The following is a 15,945-nucleotide window of genomic DNA, read 5'->3' as shown; positions in this document are numbered from 1 at the left end:
CCGTCCGTCCCTCCGTCCGTCCGTAAACAATTCTTGTTATCGCTAATCCTCAGAAAGTACTGAAGAGATCTTTCTCAAACTTCATATGTAGGTTCCCCTTGGTGCCTAGTTATGCATATTGCATTTTGGGACCGATCAAAAAACAACATGGCCGACAGGCAGCCATCTTGGATTTTGACAATTGAAGTTTGTTATCGCTATTTCTGAGAAAGTACTGAAGGGATCTTTCTCAAATTTCATATGTAGGTTCCCCTTGGTGCCTAGTTATGCATATTGCATTTTGGGACCGATCGGAAAACAAGATGGCCGACAGGCAGCCATCTTGGATTTTGACCATTGAAGTTTGTTATCGCTATATCTGAGAAAGTACAGAAGGGATCTTTCTCAAATTTCATATGTAGGTTCCCCTTGGTGCCTAGTTATGCATATTGCATTTTGGGACCGATCGGAAAACAAGATGGCCGACAGGCAGCCATCTTGGATTTTGACCATTGAAGTTTGTTATCGCTATTTCTGAGAAAGTACAGAAGGGATCTTTCTCAAATTTCATATGTAGGTTCCCCTTGGTGCCTAGTTATGCATATTGCATGTTGGGACCGACCGAAAAACAAGATGGCCGACAGGCAGCCATCTTGGATTTTGACCATTGAAGTTTGTTATCGCTATTTCTGAGAAAGTACAGAAGGGATCTTTCTCAAATTTCATATGTAGGTTCCTCTTGGTGCCTAGTTATGCATATTGCATTTTGGGACCGATCAAAAAACAACATGGCCGACAGGCAGCCATCTTGGATTTTGACAATTGAAGTTTGTTATCGCTATTTCTGAGAAAGTACTGAAGGGATCTTTCTCAAATTTCATAGGTAGGTTCCCCTTGGTGCCTAGTTATGCATATTGCATTTTGGGACCGATCGGAAAACAAGATGGCCGACAGGCAGCCATCTTGGATTTTGACCATTGAAGTTTGTTATCGCTATTTCTGAGAAAGTACTGAAGGGATCTTTCTCAAATTTCATATGTAGGTTCCCCTTGGTGTCTTATTATGCATATTGCATTTTGGGACCAATCAGAAAACAAGATAGCCGACAGGCAGCCATCTTGGATTTTGACCATTGAAGTTTGTTATCGCTATTTCTGAAAAAGTACAGAAGGGAGCTTCTCAAATTTCATATGTAGGTTCCCCTTGGTGCCTAGTTATGCATATTGCATTTTGGGACCGATCGGAAAACAACATGGCCGACAGGCAGCCATCTTGGATTTTGACCATTGAAGTTTGTTATCGCTATTTCTGAGAAAGTACTGAAGGGATCTTTCTCAAATTTCATATGTAGGTTCCCCTTGGTGTCTTATTATGCATATTGCATTTTGGGACCAATCAGAAAACAAGATGGCCGACAGGCAGCCATCTTTGATTTTGACCATTGAAGTTTGTTATCGCTATTTCTGAGAAAGTACAGAAGGGATCTTTCTCAAATTTCATATGTAGGTTCCCCTTGGTGCCTAATTATGCATATTGCATTTTGGGACCGATCGGAAAACAAGATGGCCGACAGGCAGCCATCTTGGATTTTGACCATTGAAGTTTGTTATCGCTATTTCTGAGAAAGTACAGAAGGGATCTTCCTCAAATTTCATATGTAGGTTCCCCTTGGTGCCTAGTTATGCATATTGCATTTTGAGACCAATCAAAAAACAAGATGGCCGACAGGCAGCCATCTTTGATTTTGACAAATGAAGTTTGTTATCACTATTTCTGAGGAAGTACTGAAGGGATCATTCTCAAATTTCATATGTAGGTTCCCCTCAGTGCCTAGTTATGCATATTGCATTTTGAGACCAATCAGAAAACAACATGGCCGACAGGCAGCCATCTTGGATTTTGACAATTGAAGTTTGTTATTGCTATTTCTCAGAAAGTACTGAAGGAATCTTTCTCAAATTCCATATAAAGGTTCCCCTTGGTGCCTAAATCTTAAATTTCATATATAGGTTTCCCTTGTTTGAAAAGTACTAGAGGTTTCTTCTGAATTTACACAGACTAGTAAGACTTAGAAGAAGAGAAAAGTAGAGAAAAGTAGAGAAAAGATCAATCTGACATGGAACCTATGAAGAACATTCAATGGTGGGCGCCAAGATCCCTCTGGGATCTCTTGTTATATATTTAACTTAGTATGTAATGTAAGATAGGGCCGCGGTGGCTGAGTGGTTAAGGTGTCCCGACACTTTAACACTAGCCCTCCACCTCTGGGTTGAGAGTTCGAAACCTACGTGGGGCAGTTGCCAGGTACTGACCGTAGGCCGGTGGTTTTTCTCCGAGTTCTCCTGCTTTCCTCCACCTCCAAAACCTGGCACGTCCTTAAATGACCCTGGCTGTTAAAAGGACGTTAAACAAACAAATGTAATGTCATCAGTTAGATTTCTAATTCAGTTTTCATTTTAGTGAAATTTCACTAAAATGAAAAGTAGTTGCATAATCAGACATTTTCTTGATAATTATAAAGATGTCATTACTAATCACGGATTGAGCTGTGTGTTACGTGAGATCCCATCATAAGATTATTAATGATTGTAGGTTTAATGAGGTGGTGCAGTCTCTCCCCCAGGGGGCAACAGTCGACATTTGGGGCAACTTACTCAAGGTGATCACCACCAAATACCTTCCACAGCTAATGGCCGACTCGGGTAAGGGAGATATGGATTGGAATTACAAATATACATCAAGTACAACTACGTCAGGTACGATTAGCATCCATTTATGTTAATACATTGCAATCCAGGTATTCATATCATCGTATGGACGACTTCCACAATAATCATGTCAGGATATCGGATTGACTATCACTCTGACGCTGTTGTGGCGCAGCGGTATAAGCTGCGGGTATTTCTGGCTAGGCGATTGGGTGCCGTAGAGCGTGAGTTCGAGGCCCGGTCAGGGCACAAGCAATAAAGTTGTCTTCCTTCGTCAATTGTGTTACTATGTTATATATCAAATAATTAGCACAATGTATCATATACACTATGTGTTGGTGATCCGAAGATAAATATTTGAATTTCCAGTCGTAGATGTATTCAATGAATATTTGTGATATGTGTACAATTTGCATCCATGTATGTAAATACATTGCGATCCAGGTATTCATATCATCTAATAAACAACTGCCACTATGATCATGTCAGGGTATCGGGCCGAATATCACTCTGCCATTGTAATGTTCTTTTTAAGAATGCCGATGTGGCACAGCGGTATCTGGCTAGGCGATTGGGTGCTGTAGATCGTGAGTTCGAGGCACAGTCAGGGCACGAGTCAAAAAGTTGTCTTCCTTCGTCAATTGTGTAACTGTGTTATATCTCAAATAATTAGCACAATGTATCATATACACTATGTGTTGGTGATCCGAAGATAAAGATTTGAATTTCCTGTCGTAGTTGTACTCGATGAATATATAAATATATCTCGAAACTGATGAATCTTATTAAATTGTGTATTGTGTATTGTGTGTATTGTGTATTGTGTTGTCTACAGGAGACAGGGGAGGTAAGCTGGTCTGTGTTGCTGACCTTGTACAACTTTACCTGAGGAATGTACGGATAGCAGACTACTCCATCACAGATCTGACCTCCGCCAAGGTCGACCAGCTGATGACAACAATGGAAACTGACGTTCTGGTTTCCCTTTTGGATTTGTGTTTAGAGAAGAAAGATGTATGACACTTCTGTGTAAACTATAAACTAGACTAAAAACCTGTACTGGACAACACTTGTGTGTAAACTATAAACTAGACTAAAAACCTGTACTGGACAACACTTTTGTGTAAACTATAAACTAGACTAAAAACCTTCTGTACTGGACAACACTTCTGTGTAAACTATAAACTAGACTGAAAACCTTCTGTACTGGACAACACTTTTGTGTAAACTATAAACTAGACTAAAAACCTTCTGTACTGGACAACACTTCTGTGTAAACTATAAACTAGACTGAAAACCTTCTGTATACTGGACAACACTTCTGTGTAAGCTATAAACTAGACTAAAACCTTCTATACTGGACAAAACTTCTGTGTAAACTATAAACTAGACTAAAAACCTTCTATACTGGACAACACTTCTGTGTAAACTATAAACTAGACTAAAAACCTTCTATACTGGACAACACTTCTGTGTAAACTATAAACTAGACTAAAAACCTTCTGTACTGGACAACACTTCTTTGTAAACTATAAACCAGACTAAAAACCTTCTGTACTGGACAACACTTCTGTGTAAACTATAAACCAGACTAAAAACTTGTACTGGACAACACTTCTGTGTAAACTATAAACCAGACTAAAAACCTTCTGTACTGGACAACACTTTTGTGTAAACTATAAACTAGACTGAAAACCTTCTGTACTGGACAACACTTCTGTGTAAGCTATAAACTAGACTAAAAACCTTCTATACTGGACAACACTTCTGTGTAAACTATAAACTAGACTAAAAACCTTCTGTACTGGACAACACTTCTGTGTAAACTATAAACTAGACTAAAAACCTTCTATACTGGACAACACTTCTGTGTAAACTATAAACTAGACTAAAAACCTTCTGTACTGGACAACACTTCTGTGTAAACTATAAACTAGACTAAAAACCTTCTGTACTGGACAACACTTCTGTGTAAACTATAAATTAGACTAAAACCTTCTGTACTGGACAACACTTCTGTGTAAACTATAAACTAGACTAAAAACCTTCTGTACTGGACAACACTTCTGTGTAAACTATAAACTAGACTAAAAACCTTCTATACTGGACAACACTTCTGTGTAAACTATAAATTAGACTAAAAACCTTCTGTACTGGACAACACTTCTGTGTAAACTATAAACTAGACTGAAAACCTTCTGTACTGGACAACACTTCTGTGTAAACTATAAATTAGACTAAAAACCTTCTGTACTGGACAACACTTCTGTGTAAACTATAAACTAGACTAAAAAAAAACCTTAAAATAAGCAGGATTTTAGACAAATTGATAGAGAATGGATTTAAATGCATATGTTATCATAGATTGAAAACGAGTCAATATTTCTAATGTTGAAATCCCTGTGTCTGATTATGCTAATTCTTTATGGCGTGTTGTATATTTATAGTAACCATCCTAACTCTCGCGTTCTGTCCTGTATAATTGATGTATTTTTACAGATGTCAATCTACCTTACCCCTGGGGAAACTGATCCTGTGTGTCATGTTAATTTTTTAGGTATTTTTACGGTCCTCTGTTAAATATTGAACAGTCCTCGGCTGTACCCTTTGTTTCATGTTAAATTTGTAGGTATTTTTACAGTCCTCACTGTACAATGTATGTCATGTTACATTTTTAGGTATTTTTACGGTCCTCGGCTGAACCCTTTGTTTCACGTTAAATTTTAGGTATTTTTACGGTCCTCTGTTAAACCCCTTTGTTTCATGTTAAATTTGTAAGTATTCTTACGGTCCTCACTGTACAATGTGTTTCATGTTAAATTTTTTAGGTATTTTTATGGACCTCGGCTGAACCCTTTGTTTCATGTTAAATGTTATAGGTATTTTTACGGTCCTCGGCTGTACCCCTTGGGACTCTCCTCTTGTGTAACGTATGGGGAGAACTTCGCATGCTGATGGGACACTACAAACAAAAACTGCCAGGTTTACAACTGACCAACCTGGCTGAGGAGAACACGGTCAGTCCGGTCATTCTTCATACCTACTGGTCAGCTGATAATTGGGCAAAGCTGCAGAAGGCTGTTGACAAGTCAAAACACAAGAGTGTGAAGTACTGCTGGGTAAGATGTGTTGTCGATCTCACTGAGTTTGATAATCATTTTATATTGTGATATGTGTCTGAGGAGATCGTCGATCTCACTGAGTTTGATAATCATTTTATATTGTGATATGTGTCTGAGGAGATCGTCGATCTCACTGAGTTTTGTGATCATTTTATATCGTGATATGTGTTTTGAGGAGATCGTCGTTCTCACTGAGTTTTATAATCATTTTATATCGTGCTATGTGTCTGAGGAGATCATCGATCTCACTGAGTTTTGTGATCATTTTATATCGTGATATGTGTCTGAGGAGTGACATGTAAATAATGAGTTATTCCTGTACATCTGTCATAGATATCTCATTAAGATTGAAATAATTATATTCTTATAGATAAAGGTTCACGAGTCCAAAGTTTGGGGTAAATTAAGTTACGGATATCAATGGTGACAGAAAGAGTGAAAACAAAACTGGCAAAGAATAACTGAAATCAAACCAGTTGTTTGGAATTGTGTGATTAAGACAGTTGTATGGAATTGTGTGATTAAGACAGTTGTTTGGAATTGTGTGATTAAGACAGTTGTATGGAATTGTGGGATTTAGACAGTTGTTTGGAATTGTGTGATTAAGACAGTTGTATGGAATTGTGTGATTAAGACAGTTGTATGATATTGTGTGATTAAGACAGTTGTATAGAATTGTGTGATTAAGACAGTTGTATGGAATTGTGGGATTTAGACAGTTGTTTGGAATTGTGTGATTAAGACAGTTGTATGGAATTGTGGGATTTAGACAGTTGTTTGGAATTGTGTGATTAAGACAGTTGTATGGAATTGTGTGATTAAGACAGTTGTTTGGAATTGTGTGATTAAGACAGTTGTATGGAATTGTGTGATTAAGACAGTTGTATAGAATTGTGTGATTAAGACAGTTGTATGATATTGTGTGATTAAGACAGTTGTTTGGAATTGTGTGATTTAGACAGTTGTATGGAATTGTGTGATTAAGACAGTTGTATGATATTGTGTGATTAAGACAGTTGTATAGAATTGTGTGATTAAGACAGTTGTATAGTTTGGTTTGGTTTGGTTTATTTTATTTAACGTCCTATTAACAGCTAAGGTCATATAAGGACGTCCTCCCGTGCGTGCGACATGTATGCGTGTGGTGAGTGTGTATGTGTGTTTTGGGAGGCTGCGATATGTTCGTGTTAAGTCTCCTTGTGATAGGCCGGAACTTTTGCCGATTTAAAGTGCTATCTCACTGAAGCATACTGCCGAAGACACCTAGGAGCACACCCCACCCGGTCACATTATACTGACAACGGGCCAACCAGTTGTATAGAATTGTGTGATTAAGACAGTTGTATGATATTGTGTGATTAAGACAGTTGTATGGAATGGTGTGATTTAGACAGTTGTATGGAATTGTGTGATTAAGACAGTTGTATAGAATTGTGTGATTAAGACAGTTGTATAGAATTGTGTGATTAAGACAGTTGTATGATATTGTGTGATTAAGACAGTTGTATAGAATTGTGTGATTAAGACAGTTGTATAGAATTGTGTGATTAAGACAGTTGTATGATATTGTGTGATTAAGACAGTTGTATGGAATCGTGTGATTAAGACAGTTGTATAGAATTGTGTGATTAAGACAGTTGTATAGAATTGTGTGATTAAGACAGTTGTATAGAATTGTGTGATTAAGACAGTTGTATGGAATTGTGTGATTAAGACAGTTGTATGATATTGTGTGATTAAGACAGTTGTATAGAATTGTGTGATTAAGACAGTTGTATGATATTGTGTGATTAAGACAGTTGTATGGAATTGTGTGATTAAGACAGTTGTATGATATTGTGTGATTAAGACAGTTGTATAGAATTGTGTGATTAAGACAGTTGTATAGAATTGTACGATTTAGACAGTTGTATGGAATTGTGTGATTAAGACAGTTGTATGGAATTGTGTGATTAAGACAGTTGTATGATATTGTGTGATTAAGACAGTTGTATGATATTGTGTGATTATATCTAATTATTATGTTGTTACAGGATCTGCTGACTCACCAGGTACTGAGGCTGACGTTATTGTCAGTTACACCTTCATCAACCAATGTTTTGCCTCAGCTGACCAGAGTACTAGATAGACTGTTCCTGGGGTCGACTGATAACACGTCGAGTAATGACTGGGATGGAACGGTAAGATTGTGTACGTCGAGTAATGACTGGGATGGAACGGTAAGATTGTGTACGTCAAGTAATGACTGGGATGGAAAGGTAAGATTGTGTACGTCAAGTAATGACTGGGATGGAACGGTAAGATTGTGTACGTGATGGAACGGTAAGATTGTGTACGTCGAGTAATGACTGGGATGGAACGGTAAGATTGTGTACGTCGAGTAATGACTGGGATGGAACGGTAAGATTGTGTACGTCGAGTAATGACTGGGATGGAACGGTAAGATTGTGTACGCCAAGTAATGACTGGGATGGAACGGTAAGATTGTGTACGTCGAGTAATGACTGGGATGGAACGGTAAGATTGTGTACGTCAAGTAATGACTGGGATGGAACGGTAAGATTGTGTACGTCGAGTAATGACTGGGATGGAACGGTAAGATTGTGTACGCCAAGTAATGACTGGGATGGAACGGTAAGATTGTGTACGCCAAGTAATGACTGGGATGGAACGGTAAGATTGTGTACGTCGAGTAATGACTGGGATGGAACGGTAAGATTGTGTACGTCGAGTAATGACTGGGATGGAACGGTAAGATTGTGTACGTCGAGTAATGACTGGGATGGAACGGTAAGATTGTGTAAAGAGAACTACTCATGGATGATCAGTGTTAACTCTTTCCATAACGTTGTCGACATAAATATGCTCTCCCCTTCTCCACTGTCGACTTTCGTCCACATAAAAATGCTAATCCCCTTCTCCACTGTCGACTTTAGTCAACATAAAAATGCTAATCCCATTCTCCACTGTCGACTTTCGTCAACATAAAAATGAAAATCCCCTTCTCCACTGTCGACTTTAGTCAACATAAAAATGCTAATCCCCTTCTCCACTGTCGACTTTAGTCAACATAAAAATGCTAATCCCATTCTCCACTGTCGACTTTAGTCAACATAAAAATGCTAATCCCCTTCTCCACTGTCGACTTTAGTCAACATAAAAATGCTAATCCCATTCTCCACTGTCGACTTTCGTCAACATAAAAATGAAAATCCCCTTCTCCACTGTCGACTTTAGTCAACATAAAAATGCTAATCCCCTTCTCCACTGTCGACTTTAGTCAACATAAAAATGCTAATCCCATTCTCCACTGTCGACTTTAGTCAACATAAAAATGCTAATCCCATTCTCCACTGTCGACTTTCGTCAACATAAAAATGAAAATCCCCTTCTCCACTGTCGACTTTAGTCAACATAAAAATGCTAATCCCCTTCTCCACTGTCGACTTTAGTCAACATAAAAATGCTAATCCCATTCTCCACTGTCGACTTTAGTCAACATAAAAATGCTAATCCCATTCTCCACTGTCGACTTTCGTCAACATAAAAATGCTAATCCCATTCTCCACTGTCGACTTTCGTCAACATAAAAATGCTAATCCCATTCTCCACTGTCGGCTTTAGTTATCACAAAAATCCTCTCCCCCTTCCCAACTGCAAAGGTCATTTTCCTTTTCTTCTTTATTTTGAAGAGTAATAATAAACAAATGCAGCCAAAATTAATTCTTTTGTAAACATTCAAAATACTTTTTGTACAGGTATTCAGTGTTACGGAGCGGAATTACAATACAGCTAAATGGAGCTTGCTGGAGACAACACTACCCCTCGTTTCTCAGTGTTTAGAAGACCGACATGTGAAGATTATCGCTGATTTTATAGTACAGCAGTATCTGGCAGATAATGTATCATGTCAAAGGTAGGGTGACGTCCAAAGTTCTGTAGCCACTCTGTAACTAAAAGGTAGGGTGACGTCCAAAGTTCTGTAGACACTTTGTACACTAAAAGGTAGGGTGACGTCCAAAGTTCTGTACATGTGTAACTAAAAGGTAGGGTGACGTCCAAAGTTCTGTAGACACTTTGTACACTAAAAGGTAGGGTGACGTCCAAAGTTCTGTAGACACTTTGTACACTAAAAGGTAGGGTGACGTCCAAAGTTCTGTACATGTGTAACTAAAAGGTAGGGTGACGTCCAAAGTTCTGTAGACACTGTGTAACTAAAAGGTAGGGTGACGTCCAAAGTTCTGTAGACACTGTGTAACTAAAAGGTAGGGTGACGTCCAAAGTTCTGTAGACACTTTGTACACTAAAAGGTAGGGTGACGTCCAAAGTTCTGTAGACACTGTGTAACTAAAAGGTAGGGTGACGTCCAAAGTTCTGTAGACACTGTGTAACTAAAAGGTAGGGTGACGTCCAAAGTTCTGTAGACACTATGTAACTAAAAGGTAGGGTGACGTCCAAAGTTCTGTAGACACTTTGTAAACTAAAAGGTAGGGTGACGTCCAAAGTTCTGTAGACACTTTGTACACTAAAAGGTAGGGTGACGTCCAAAGTTCTGTAGACACTTTGTACACTAAAAGGTAGGTTGACGTCCAAAGTTCTGTAGACACCGTGTACACTAAAAGGTAGGTTGACGTCCAAAGTTCTGTAGACACCGTGTACACTAAAAGGTAGGGTGACGTCCAAAGTTCTGTAGACACTTTGTACACTAAAAGGTAGGGTGACGTCCAAAGTTCTGTAGACACTTTATACTCTAAAAGGTAGGGTGACGTCCAAAGTTCTGTAGACACTTTGTAACTAAAAGGTAGGGTGGCGTCCAAAGTTCTGTAGACACTGTGTAACTAAAAGGTAGGGTGACGTCCAAAGTTCTGTAGACACTTTGTACACTAAAAGGTAGGGTGACGTCCAAAGTTCTGTAGACACTGTGTAACTAAAAGGTAGGGTGGCGTCCAAAGTTCTGTAGACACTGTGTAACTAAAAGGTAGGGTGACGTCCAAAGTTCTGTAGACACTTTGTACACTAAAAGGTAGGGTGACGTCCAAAGTTCTGTAGACACTTTGTAACTAAAAGGTAGGGTGATGTCCAAAGTTCTGTAGACACTATGTAACTAAAAGGTAGGGTGACGTCCAAAGTTCTGTAGACACTCTGTAACTAAAAGGTAGGGTGACGTCCAAAGTTCTGTAGACACTTTGTACACTAAAAGGTAGGGTGACGTCCAAAGTTCTGTAGACACTTTGTAACTAAAAGGTAGGGTGATGTCCAAAGTTCTGTAGACACTATGTAACTAAAAGGTAGGGTGACGTCCAAAGTTCTGTAGACACTCTGTAACTAAAAGGTAGGGTGACGTCCAAAGTTCTGTAGACACTTTGTACACTCAAAGGTAGGGTGACGTCCAAAGTTCTGTAGACACTGTGTAACTAAAAGGTAGGGTGACGTCCAAAGTTCTGTAGACACTTTGTACACTAAAAGGTAGGGTGACGTCCAAAGTTCTGTAGACACTTTGTAAACTAAAAGGTAGGGTGACGTCCAAAGTTCTGTAGACACTTTGTAAACTAAAAGGTAGGGTGACGTCCAAAGTTCTGTAGACACTTTGTACACTCAAAGGTAGGGTGACGTCCAAAGTTCTGTAGACACTGTGTAACTAAAAGGTAGGGTGACGTCCAAAGTTCTGTAGACACTTTGTACACTAAAAGGTAGGGTGACGTCCAAAGTTCTGTAGACACTTTGTAAACTAAAAGGTAGGGTGACGTCCAAAGTTCTGTAGACACCGTGTACACTAAAAGGTAGGGTGACGTCCAAAGTTCTGTAGACACTTTGTAACTAAAAGGTAGGGTGACGTCCAAAGTTCTGTAGACACCGTGTACACTAAAAGGTAGGGTGACGTCCAAAGTTCTGTAGACACCGTGTACACTAAAAGGTAGGGTGACGTCCAAAGTTCTGTAGACACTGTGTAACTAAAAGGCAGGGTGACCTCCAAAGTTCTGTAGACACTTTGTAACTAAAAGGTAGGGTGACGTCCAAAGTTCTGTAGACACTTTGTAACTAAAAGGTAGGGTGACGTCCAAAGTTCTGTAGACACTTTGTACACTAAAAGGTAGGGTGACGTCCAAAGTTCTGTAGACACTTTGTACACTAAAAGGTAGGGTGACGTCCAAAGTTCTGTAGACACTTTGTAACTAAAAGGTAGGGTGACGTCCAAAGTTCTGTAGACACTTTGTAACTAAAAGGTAGGGTGACGTCCAAAGTTCTGTAGACACTTTGTACACTAAAAGGTAGGGTGACGTCCAAAGAGCCAAGTCCCTGTGAGACCTCTTGTTATAGTAAGTTTCTGTCTTGATATAAAGAATACATTTGATTTTTATTACACTGTTTGTTTCAGTTTGTAATGATAAGTTTTATAGGTGTAATGTAGACTTTTTTGCGGATAAATCTTCATTATGTGTCAACAATCCAGTTTTGTATTTAAAGCCAATTAATAAAATGTAAAACCTTAAAAAGTTTGCTTTTCTAATAGGAAGATGTTTTTTTTCCCAGAGTCTGCATGAAGTCCGTTGTTGACAGAATCATTCAGGGATATGTATTGAAGCAGAATCGAGAAATCCAGTCATGTATCCTGACCATGATATGGAAGTCTATGAGCACAGTATTACAACCTAGTGCTACGATGTAAGTTTATTTACTATATACCCAGAGGAATTTCCTCAGGTTTATAAGAACCCCTCTCCTATCCAGAGGAATTTCCTCGTGTTTATAAGGACCCCTCTCCTATCCAGAGGAATTTCCTCGTGTTTATAAGGACCCCTCTCCTATCCAGAGGGATTTCCTCGTGTTTATAAGGACCCTTCTCCTATCCAGAGGAATTTCCTCGTGTTTATAACGACCCCTCTCCTATCCAGAGGAATTTCCGCAGGTTTATAAGGACCCCTCCCCTATCCAGAGGAATTTCCGCAGGTTTATAGGACCCCTCTCCTATCCAGAGGGATTTCCTCAGGTTTATAAGGACCCCTCTCCTATCCAGAGGAATTTCCTCAGGTTTATAACGACCCCTCTCCTATCCAGAGGAATTTCCTCGTGTTTATAACGACCCCTCTCCTATCCAGAGGAATTTCCTCGTGTTTTTAAGGACCCCTCTCCTATCCAGAGGAATTTCCTCGTGTTTATAACGACCCCTCTCCTATCCAGAGGAATTTCCTCAGGTTTTTAAGGACCCCTCTCCTATCCAGAGGAATTTCCTCGTGTTTATAACGACCCCTCTCCTATCCAGAGGGATTTCCTCGTGTTTATAAGGACCCCTCTCCTATCCAGAGGAATTTCCTCAGGTTTATAAGGACCCCTCTCCTATCCAGAGGAATTTCCTCGTGTTGATAACGACCCCTCGAGGAATTTCCTCAGGTTTATAAGGACCCCTTCCCTATCCAGAGGAATCTCCTCGTGTTTATAAGAACCCCTCTCCTATCCAGAGGAATTTCCTCAGGTCTATAAGAATTAAGAAATTATGGTATAATACATAACTTGTGTAATATTATTCACTTAAGGAATATTTAGTAGTAAATTGGTAACTCCAGCAGATGGCCAGCAAAAGACATCTCCAGATGTAAAATCTGGCACTCAAATCAAATGTCTATTAATTTAACATAATGTATTTATGTTTCAGTGGTAAAAAGAAAAAGAGCTTTTTGTCAGTAGTTCAGTCAGTGTTGGGAGATCTAGGGGACTCTGACCAGGTGTGGACACAGGATATGGACAGGTAAGGGTACAGGTGTGGACACAGGATATGGACAGGTAAGGGTACAGGTGTGGACACAGGATATGGACAGGTAAGGATACAGGTGTGGACAGGTAAGGATACTAGTGTGGACACAGGATATGGACAGGTAAGGATACAGGTGTGGACACAGGATATGGACAGGTAAGGGTACAGGTGTGGACACAGGATATGGACAGGTAAGGGTACAGGTGTGGACACAGGATATGGACAGGTAAGGGTACAGGTGTGGACACAGGATATGGACAGGTAAGCTTAGGGTACAGGTGTGGACACAGGATATGGACAGGTAAGGGTACAGGTGTGGACACAGGATATAGACAGGTAAGGATACAGGTGTGGACACAGGATATGGACAGGTAAGGGTAGGATATAGACAGGTAAGGGTACAGGTGTGGACTCAGGATATGGACAGGCTAGGTAAGGGTACAGGTGTGGACACAGGATATGGACAGGTAAGGATACAGGTGTGGACACAGGATATAGACAGGTAAGGGTACAGGTGTGGACACAGGATATGGACAGGTAAGGATACAGGTGTGGACACAGGATATGGACAGGTAAGGGTACAGGTGTGGACACAGGATATAGACAGGTAAGGATACAGGTGTGGACACAGGATATGGACAGGTAAGGATACAGGTGTGGACACAGGATATGGACAGGTAAGGATACAGGTGTGGACACAGGATATGGACAGGTAAGGGTACAGGTGTGGACACAGGATATGGACAGGTAAGGATACAGGTGTGGACACAGGATATGGACAGGTAAGGGTACAGGTGTGGACAGGTAAGGATACAGGTGTGGACACAGGATATGGACAGGTAAGGGTACAGGTGTGGACACAGGATATGGACAGGTAAGGATACTAGTGTGGACACAGGATATGGACAGGTAAGGATACTAGTGTGGACACAGGATATGGACAGGTAATGATACAGGTGTGGACACAGGATATGGACAGGTAAGGATACAGGTGTGGACACAGGATATGGACAGGTAAGGATACAGGTGTGGACACAGGATATGGACAGGTAAGGATACAGATGTGGACACAGGATATGGACAGGTAAGGATACAGGTGTGGACAGGTTCTGTAAGGATACAGGTGTGGATGCAGGATATGGACAGGTAAGGACATAATTGGTGACACATAAAAAACATAATGTACACCTGCGTTAGACAGGGTATCAAGTTGACTCTTTACTTTTAACAATTTCAGAAGTCATAATAGTGAAACAGGTCAAATAGACATTTATCTTCAATCTCAAAAGTCAAATCTTATTTTAAGGGTCTACTGCTCTGTTTGGTGAATTTTGTTTTGATCTTTTAAAATACAAAATGTATTTAATACATCTTTCACTGTTCTATGGTAAACTTTTGTAGCAAGAAGCTAGAGTTTCTACAGAGAATTACGACAACTGTTAGCAGCCTTCTGAGTAGTGATAGTGATGTTGAGGTGTCGCCAGCAGCCGTATCCTCTCTAGGCAGGATGATACAGGTAAGAGTATTGTATAATCGTCCCTGTACATAGTACTCAAGGCAGGATTATCTTTCCTGGTACAGTATACGTACATAGATATAACAGACCGTATAAAAATGGTAAAATCAAAGTTATTGTTTAACATATGATCACAGTCTCGCCCAGTAGAGATGAAGTTGTTTTGAACATGTACAATGTATGCACCTAACTACAATGTCTGACCAGGTTGGGATTCAGTCCCACGACCTCCACACTCTAGACAGATGACCCACGACCTCCACACTCTAGACGGATGACCCACGACCTCCACTCTGTAGACATATGACCCACGACCTCTACTCTGTAGACATATGACCCACGACCTCCACTCTGTAGACATATGACCCACGACCTCCACACTCTAGAAAGATGACCCACGACCTCCACACTCTAGACAGATGACCAGGCTGGGATTCAGACCCACGACCTCCACACTCTAGACAGATGACCCACGACCTCCACACTCTAGACGGATGACCCACGACCTCCACACTCTAGACGGATGACCCACGACCTCCACACTCTAGACAGATGACCCACGACCTCCTCACTCTAGACGGATGACCAGGTTGGGGTTCAGTCCCACGACCTCCACACTCTAGACAGATGACCCACGACCTCCTCACTCTAGACGGATGACCAGGCTGGGATTCCGTCCCACAACCTCCACACTCTAGACAGATGACCCACGACCTCCACACTCTAGACGGATGACCCACGACCTCCACACTCTAGACAGATGACCAGGCTGGGATTCCGTCCTAGACCTCCACACTCTAGACAGATGACCCACGACCTCCACACTCTAGACGGATGACCAGGCTGGGATTCCGTCCCACAACCTCCACA

The 15,945-nt window shown here is 40.5% G+C and overlaps 1 protein-coding gene across 1 annotated transcript in view; it reads left to right on the top strand.

The window, feature by feature from the left end:
• LOC117326381 (unhealthy ribosome biogenesis protein 2 homolog) overlaps positions 1-15,945 on the top strand; it is a 66,687-nt gene that overhangs the window by 26,443 nt on the left and 24,299 nt on the right. Inside the window, exons 11-18 of the mRNA XM_033883115.1 lie at positions 2,572-2,735; positions 3,523-3,701; positions 5,567-5,806; positions 7,843-7,989; positions 9,568-9,725; positions 12,341-12,472; positions 13,461-13,553; positions 14,961-15,075. Of these exons, the coding sequence (XP_033739006.1) occupies positions 2,572-2,735; positions 3,523-3,701; positions 5,567-5,806; positions 7,843-7,989; positions 9,568-9,725; positions 12,341-12,472; positions 13,461-13,553; positions 14,961-15,075 (1,228 nt within the window). The remainder of the gene's footprint in view (positions 1-2,571; positions 2,736-3,522; positions 3,702-5,566; positions 5,807-7,842; positions 7,990-9,567; positions 9,726-12,340; positions 12,473-13,460; positions 13,554-14,960; positions 15,076-15,945) is intronic.

This window comes from Pecten maximus, chromosome 4 (assembly GCF_902652985.1).
Source record: "Pecten maximus chromosome 4, xPecMax1.1, whole genome shotgun sequence".
In the NCBI taxonomy this organism is placed as follows: Eukaryota; Metazoa; Mollusca; class Bivalvia; order Pectinida; family Pectinidae; genus Pecten; species Pecten maximus.
Note: the sequence above shows the minus strand (reverse complement) of the source record. Positions and strands in the feature narration are given on the sequence as shown.